Source organism: Amblyomma mixtum, chromosome 3 (genome assembly GCF_055824585.1).
Source record: "Amblyomma mixtum isolate Tamu chromosome 3, ASM5582458v1, whole genome shotgun sequence".
Taxonomy (NCBI): domain Eukaryota; kingdom Metazoa; phylum Arthropoda; class Arachnida; order Ixodida; family Ixodidae; genus Amblyomma; species Amblyomma mixtum.
Genome location: NC_143014.1, coordinates 345682723 through 345691693, shown reverse-complemented (window position 1 = coordinate 345691693; position 8971 = coordinate 345682723). Strand labels below are relative to the sequence as shown.

At 43.4% G+C, this 8971-nt stretch overlaps 1 protein-coding gene across 1 annotated transcript; it reads left to right on the top strand.

Annotated features, from left to right (window-relative positions):
- Positions 1-6177: 6177 nt before the first annotated feature.
- Positions 6178-8504, top strand: LOC149356236 (toll-like receptor 6). Its single transcript, XM_089576286.1, has one exon. It carries the CDS (start codon positions 6178-6180, stop codon positions 8458-8460), a length of 2283 nt encoding a protein of 760 aa, XP_089432412.1. The 3' UTR covers positions 8461-8504.
- Positions 8505-8971: the final 467 nt, after the last annotated feature.

Sequence of the window (8971 nt, the reverse complement as noted above, 5' to 3'; positions counted from 1 at the left end):
TCGAAGGCACATGTGTGTTCCGTTCGTGTCTCTACTTGCTTACCTTAGCAAGCAGATGTGCTAGAAAGTGGGAAGCTTCATTTGGGAAGTAAATGTAGGATTTTTACACTCCTATTAACTCAGAGCGGCGAGGTTATTTGAGCACAACTTTTTCTAGGCTTCTATTGCTCGACGATACCATTTTGTGAGCAAGCACTCTCTCAGTGAAGAGTCAAGAATTCGATTATTTTGCGCGTAGCTACGGTTAAATCAGTGGTACCATAGAGACGAACAGAGAGAAGAGTAGTCCTAACTTGGCCTTTATGCCTGAGAATGACCACTTAATAACACGTGAGCGCGATCACCGTGGCCAAGAATAAATCCTAGTTGACTTAAGTAGTCACAAGCTTTCTTTACATGAATAGCTTTTTCGATGAGGTCGAAAAAAGGGCCGGGAAGTTGTTTTAATGTATTTCTCTCTCGCATGCATTTCTGCAAGCATATGAGGGCGCTTCGCGAAAAAAGGACTGTGCAGGATATATCATATGAAGTTTCAAAAGCATTTTTCCTGATGCATTAAGGCCGTCTTATACCGCACTGTTCGTCACAAGGCCCTTCATACGTGAGACAGACTTTTTGCAGTGTTAACAGTGCTTTGTCTGAGTAAGCCAGTGAGAATATAATTTTGGCTGGTTCTCCACTAGCAGTGTGCTGCATGTTGGAGAGGATGAAGTAAACTGCAACAGTGGGCAAAACATTTTGATGTCTGTAACTACTAACTTTTGAATGTGCCTTCAGATTAGCTACAAATTCAGCGGACATCATCCGCTGCATGTTCTCTACAAGTCGGACAAGATTGGTCTTCTTGAAGCAAAGAAAAAAGAATTGAATCCTACCTTTTTGAACAGGAATGTTCTCAAAAAACCGTTACCTTCCGCGCGACACAATTTTCGATAAGAATTTATTGATTACAACTAGTTATTGGTCTCAATGTATGTAAAGTTGCAGAATGCTTATGCACCGCATTCTTCGCACAAATTTATTTTTGGCAGCGGATGGCGCAGACGTGACACGATGATGTTCTGCATGGTTCAAGATAAAGATAATATCTTCATTGCTTGCCGCAAAGTTGTGCCTTTGTTTCATCGAGTTCACGAATTGCCCATACTTAAAAAAGTGGTGAACAGTGATTACCTAGTGGCACGAAGGAGACGAGAAGAAAGCTATTCTGGTGAGAACTAAGCAGCACCTGTGCCATCATTAGTTTTGATATCCCTAAAGCCGCCCACCACACAAGCGTATTGATGATGAGGAAATATGGACAGCAGGAACTCTAGAGAGTTTCATCTTAGCCAGAACGGCACGCTCTTTCACCTGGCAAGACCGCTTACCTGCATAACACATTCTTACACTGAAGCTAGCAATGTGGGGTCTCACCTAAGATCTCGATCGAAAGTTCATGTGCGTGCACTGCGAATCGAACCAAATCGCATGTCCATTCGACAAGAACGAAGCGAAAGAGCAACCGCATTGGGACTGATGCAGAAAAATAGTGCCAATAAGGTAGGAAATCCTAAAAGATTGCGTATACAGGACGCGCATAAAACCTGGTGGTAGAACTTATATGGTCTGTAGCAAGACTGAGAAATGTAATAACTTGGGAAGGACATTTCACTTTTCCTGAAGGGTTGGGCAAAAAGCAATATTTTGAGGTTTGCAATACCATAATGTCTTACCATTTGCGCTTAAGCTGGCCTCTTCCTATTTATTGAACACGATACCATACCATACCAAATAATACTGAAATATTTAGTTTTTGACATGCATTCGTCAATAAGGCGATGGTTGGGCAATTGGTGTCGTGCTTTGCCCCACTTTCTAGCAATTGAAGTTATGCGTTAACATTACGGTTGAGCGCATGTGTTCACAGAAAAGAAGAGAATGGTACACGTGGTTATTCAACCTTCTCTTATTCACGAAAAGGCGGAATTCTGCACAAGGAGGTATTCTATAGCATGATTAAACATTATATTCAATTTACGGTGTAGTTAGACCTGCAAAAATGTTGCTTTGAGCATGGAGGACTTCTATAGGCTCTCTGCTGTTCCTTCTTCATTTCGGCTTATTTTTTGCACTCAATCTGATTGGTAATAAAATGATTGTTTACAGAAATGGCTTATAGAGATTAACCACCGATCCGTGCAGTTTTCTGTGTTAAACTATGTCGTGATGCATGTTTCGCCGTGATTCTTCAGTTTAGAATTGCGGCAGCCGTCCACTTGTACTTTGCGATGCTGCTGTTTGATTGTCTTTCAATTTATTTTGTACTGCCATGGTCTGTTAAAACTGAACAGAATCGAGGCCCGCCGACTCACTCAGAGGCATTAGTACACCTATATTCTTTGCCTGATGAGCCATCCAAAGAGATGAACGTCTTTTTTTATCGCCGAAAACATCTTCAGGCTCAGCCGGCGGAAGCCGGAAGGTGGCAGGCATAAATGGTTTCCAAAATAATAGCTATCATGGCCAGTTAGGAAATTACTGAAACGAAAATAAGATTTATCGAGAAAAGACAAAATGACTTTGAAATAAAAACAAAATCCCTCTGCCATACAGACCATGAAATGGGGACCATCCACCCCCGGGTACAAATATTACCTGTTATTTCTGCCTCCTTCAAATCAGAGCTGCAGGAGCTCGAAGATCGATCAAGGCGCTGGAATCTTATTTTCCTAAGAATAGCGAATTCTCGGGAATCATGGAAACAATGTGAGGAGAAAATAAAGATTGTTTTAGCTGACGTGCTTGATACCCTACCAGACTCCGCCCTTCAAAGCCACGTCGCCTAGATCGGTACTCGCGAAACAAACGCCGTCCAATAGTTGTCAATTTTTACAGGTTTAAAATGACAGATGGCACTTTCTGCCCCCTCCCACCTCCCCGCCAAAACAACTGAAAGATAAAGGCGGCACAGCTCAAGAAGACTATTAAGCCGCCATACGGCTTGATCTAAAGGAATTAACCGAGTTTGTCAGAAGTTCACCCGATGCCGTAACATGTCAGCTACAATACAACAAACTACTACTGAATAAAAAATACCACGCACATCACTCTGCAATTAACTCTTTTAAACCGAAAGCGCCTCTCTACTTTCAGGGTATAATTATTCTATCGACTAGATACATGCCACTTCACAGAAACCCTAAATGGATGTAAACTTTTTCTTCGGAGATATGTATTCTTTTCATTCAAATCTGCAGTATCATAAACAGTTCTAACTACCCGTACAGCTTCTGCCACTTTAGCAATATTATCGTGATACTAATTGAGAAAGATCCATCAGCCATTTTCTATTCAGATTCATTTCGTTCTCTGATATTGGATGCTATTGTTCAGTGACGTAGCCACGGCTTACAAGCGTAAGTGCAAGCTCATAACATGGTCTAACACTGCTCGTACAATGCATCCGGATTCCGCGCTAGCTACAGCTTATCTCTAAAGGTGCTCAGCTTCTTCTTTCGAGTAGCTTGTCACGAACGCGGCGGGAACAACACAGACTGATGCTAACTTGGCCTCTTACTTCAGAAACTGACCTTGTTTTTAACAGTACTCACCTATCTGTAATGGCCGATCACTGATTACTTCTTTTCTCTTAAACTTCTTACAACTAAACTGTGTCAGCAGAAGATCAGCGACTATCTGTGATTAAAAGAACAAAAACCGAGTACAAAGTATACCCTTTCCTACACATTTTCTGCGGCACTTGGACAGTCCGACTGTAGACAGTAACTGGACTACGTTCTTGGAAAATGTCGCTTCCCTAATAAGCAAGTACTCTTTATTCGCACTAAAACTAACACACCGGGCGCTACTTGGTATGTTGAAATATTGCTTACATAAGACACCTACCAAATAAAAAGAAACGATTGTACAGATCACCCAAGCTGTGTTAGAGCGAGGCTTGTTAGTCGTTTTACAAGTTAGCTTCCAGAGAATATGTATCTCCGCTGAGAACGGTCGAGAGAACTTTCACGTTGCGTTCAGCCGGCCATGCTAACAAACGTTACTAAAAAATTCTGGCGCGTCATCAACCAAAGCGATCATCGTATTATAACCCTCGTGGACAACTCTGGAAATCGTATACTTTGTAATCAGATTGCGTTCGTTCTTAATGTGCATTTACCTGAATTATTTCAGCAACCTACCTTGTTTCGCTACCCTCTGCACAATGTTGCGACTACCATAATATGTTCAAATTTATAATTGAGCCGTATGATGATGATCGAAGTGTTCAGACTCCCTTGCCCTGATTACCACGAAGTATTTCCGCAGCAATTTGGTTTATTCACCAATTCTACTAATCAACTTAGCAATCAATCGAGGTTGGATACGTTCCCTTCGGCTAGAAGGCCGGTAATGTTTTCCACTGTATCAGTCAAACACTAAGCATCCTCCCCTCAGTTACCGACGCAGTTTGCTCAGAAGCATTCTGTGCAGAATATTAGCACATATCCTATTTTCATGTCTTCATAGCCTTCTCCAGTGAAATTCATTTTTTTTTTTCATGTTTACACCGTGATTTTCGGAAAACATATTCCTGCGGCACTCAACTTGGTCCTTTCATATCAGAGCTGAACTACGTTCTTAATAACCAGCCATTCGGTGATTGTATCTTTCTCAATTATTACAAAACTTTCGCTAAAGTACATCATTAACGGTTCATTTACAAATTGCATCTCACGAACACAGATTCCTAACTTCTCACCTGGATTAAACGCCCTGCTAATCTTTCAGTGTACGTGTCAAGTAATAATATAGACTCTTACTCAAACTGTGTATTCCTGCGTTCTCCAAGGCTTCGTCCGTGGTGCTCTTCTTTCAATTTGCATTAACAAATTCTCCATTTATAGGTACACCATTTATAGGGATACAATGGTACACCTATAAATATCTATTTATAGGTGTACCGTTATTTGCAGCGACGACATAACTAACCTTCACTCAGACCACAAGCTACCCCTTTATATTGCGAAAAACGCAGCTAAAGAAACCCGTGCAGAGGAAGTTTCGCTTCAGAGGATACACGTCGCGCTTGCCTTCACTGCTGCTGTAATTATAGTGGCTTCAATTTCGAGACTTGTATAGCCGCCCCGGGTGCCCAGTCTTCAAGTCCCGCAATACTGAACCCGATATCCACCACCTGCTGTGGGCTTGCCATGCACTGAAGCCAACTAGAATTTGAACACCAAGACTCAGCGGGTTTCTCCGCGAATCATACATTGCTTGGGCGCAAGGGCCACATCATGGCCAACTCCTTAACTTTATTAGATCGGTGAACCTTTTTTAATCAATTTAACCACTCTTTTCTTTCGACCATAAATACATACCCCCTTTATGTCCTGAAGCTATAAATATCGCTTTAACAAAACAATATAAGTTCAAAATTAATCCATGACGTCGACTATGTTGCCTTTCTTTCCTCCTTTCCGAGCATCCTTCTTAATACACTTTATTATGGTCGCTGTGCCCTCTGAAATGCCTTCATCGACGTAAAAAAATACGTGCCTAATATATGTCTCGCAATTTGCACAGTTCACCTTAAACTTTTAGATAATACGAAAATAATCGCAGGTAGATTTACTTCTAATGCCTGTCGCCTTGGATTTACTAACCTGCAGCAAAAAAGTTCATTAAAGTTTGCAGTTGTACTTTTTGGTTGGTTGGTTTATGGGGTTTAACGTCCCAAAGCGACTAAGGCTATGAGAGACGCCGTAGTGGAGGGCTCCGGAAATTTAGACCACCTGGGGTTCTTTAACGTGCACTGACATCGCACAGTACACGGGCCTCTAGAATTTCTCCTCCAAAGAAATTCTAGCCGCCGCGGCCGGGATCGAACCCGCGTCTTTTTGGGTCAGCAGCCGAGCACCGTAACTGCTGAGCCACCGCGGCGGCGCGCAGTTGTACTTCTGTTTCGTAGCGAATGAATGTTGTTAGGAAATTTCGCCAACTATGGTAATTTACGAGATATTATTATCGATTAAGAGTTGTGGGGCCCACGAATTGTCATTTTCAAATAACTCAAGGTATCCTTCAGCGGAGATGTGACTAAAATATAGCCATTTTCCCACTGCAACAACTAAATGATGAATTTATGCTCACCACATTCAAATTGAAACATCTACTTTTTTTCAGTGCTACATGAAGACGGAAGTACTTCTCGGAGTTCTTAGCTTCTACATCTACATAGTCGCTGCCGAAAGACTTTCCATTTGTAACAAGAAAGGCAGCACAAATGAAGAACCCTTACATGTTGGAAACTGCACCCTACAACGTGAATATGGTGACATAATTTCTATAAGCTGCGACGTTATTACTGAAATTGAGTCCACACTCGGTAACCAGGCTGCTATGATCAGAGGAGTCGCTGAAATTCGCCCCAAGTTCTGCGAGCAGAAAGTTCTGGACGACCAAAATAACTGCCTCACGATCCGCAAGCTACGCTTCGAGTGCTGCTACAATTACCGCCTGAAGGAAAAATCAGAACAAGCAAGATTTAACTTGAAGCTCTTTCTGCATATTCTCCAGTTTGGTGAGCCACTGAGGGCGCTTCTTATTGATGCGTTCCAAGATGGCTCATACACACACGAGAATACGTTAGACATATATGCATCGTTAACAGCGAGGAAATCCAGAGAAGGCAGAAGTAACGCAACCACTTATGGCATGTACAGCTTCTGTACCATTTACCTCAACAAATCTGCCGACAATACGCTGCGTGAAAGGCAGGCCGCAGGTGGAATTTTTCCTCGGGGCACTGAAGACCTGTCATATGCACTCAGTGAAAAGGCCTTGCTGGGAAGTACTAAGCGGCCTATATTCTACACCTGTTCTTTCTTATCACTCAACAAAAGTTCCGTGTCCCCGACCTTCGTACAAACAGTTAAGATGAGGCCATTTTTCTATGGCAGGGTCTCACTTGATCCTTCTTTGCCGCTATACACAGACGGTGATATTTACTTCCAAGCGTCTACGCTGGTCAGGCTTCCGAAAGGGGGTAGTCCAATTGAATGCGAAGAGTTCAGCAGACTTCGTACTTTCCAGCGCCTGAAAATGGAGGACAGAGAGCTGGAGCCGCAAGATTACATTCCATCCAGCCCTTTTTTCCTTGGAAAGAGTGCTCGCAAGTCACTTATGTGGAATGAAAAAAAGCTACATTGTCTTCTGCACCACGAGTTATGCACCCTACCTGCCCTTGAAGTTCTCAGTTTGGAGCTCTGCTCGGTCAAGGCAATGTATGGTTCACCATTTTCCTGCCTCACCCAGCTGAAGACACTCGAACTGTACAATAACGAAATAACAACCCTTTCCGCTGAGAACTTTGAAGGGCTGAACAGACTGAAAATACTCAGGCTCACAAAAAATATGATAGTCTTCAGAAGTCCTGCTCCAGTATTCGCACCTCTGCTTAGCCTAGACGTCCTCCATTTGGGGGAAAACAAAGTTGACATCCTCTTTCCTTTCATTTTCAGAAGCCTCAACCTCAGCATCCTTTCGCTTTCTTCTAATTTGATCTCCAACTGGTCCGAGCCCATTTTTTCTCGTATGACAAGGGTGGATAACCTGCAGCTAAGTAGCAACAAGATTAGGGTTTTGGACGATACTATGTACAAGGACGTTGCTGATCTCCTTTCGATAAACATTTGCAATAACCCTTGGGACTGCACCACCTGCAGCATAAGAAATGTGGAGCGTCTTCTGTTCCAGCCGGAGAGACAAGTTTGCTGCGATAATTGTGTCGTCTGCAGTGGTGATAACGGGCCACTGGCGAACAGCCCCGTCAAGACTACCCTTCCAAGCATTGAGGCATGCCGTCTACCGGACTATTACGTCATCGTCGGGGTGCCCGCCATTCTGGCTATCCTTGTGAGCACAGTGACGGGCTATGCCTTGTACATCAACCGATGGTACATCCGATACTTTGCCCTGTTTCTGCGCGTCAAGGTCCGAGGGTATCGGCGACTAAAATCCAGGGAACGTTTTCTTTGGGACGCCTTTGTTTCCTACCACAACTCAGACGCGCACTGGGTACATGACTACGTGGTACCAACGCTCGAGTCCTCTACCCTTCGATTCCGTCTGTGCATAGGTGAGCGTGACTTTATTCCCGGCATGCCTATCGTGGAAAACGTGTACCGTGCCATATCACAGAGTCGAAAATCATTGTTTGTGCTGAGTCGAGAGTTCTGTGCCAGCCGGTGGTGCACTTTCGAATTGACCCTTGCGCAGCATCGACTTTTCGAGTCGGACCGCGAGAACCAGATGGCGTTTATACTGCTAGAGGAAATAGCAGAATCCCAGATGTGTTCTCTGCTAAAGTATCTGACCAAGACGGTGACGTATGTTCAAGTACCACCCACAGACTCAGACTCCAGCGTGAAAGATTTCTTCTGGCTGCAACTGCGAGCTGCCCTTCAATGCTGATTTCTTACATCAGGAGCAGTTCCTGTGAGCAGGCTGTCTGTGCTTCTTATTATAAACGACGCTTTCTTTTCCTCATCGCGAGTGAAACATATAACATGAGCTCTGCATCATTTTGAAACAAAGAAACTACTTGGTGGTTAATATTGCTACCTTTTACTGTCTTTCTATGTCTACAGTCTCTATGCCAGGAGTTAAGAAACATTATTTCACAAGAAGCTTACTATTTCCTTGTGTCCTTATTGGTTAAACGTGTACACGATGGTAGGTCTGCAATTGCCGCTGTGTTCTTGGATGTCAGTTCCAGTATATGAACCTTACCGCATTCATGAGTGCGTACCCAGTAGATTGCAGACGCCTATATCTTCAGCGGCGTGAATGAAGGAATGAATGTATCATGGAACTTTTATGATGGAAGCTGTCACCTGCTACGAAAGAGCGCTGACTCTGAAAGTAAGGCGTTGAGGTATATTTTCCTTTAGAACCGTGTACAGGAAACGAAAGCAAGCCACTG

Bases quoted from the DNA above. Each gene is read 5' to 3' on its own strand.
- LOC149356236 (XM_089576286.1), top strand. From the start codon at position 6,178: ATGAAGACGGAAGTACTTCTCGGAGTTCTTAGCTTCTACATCTACATA.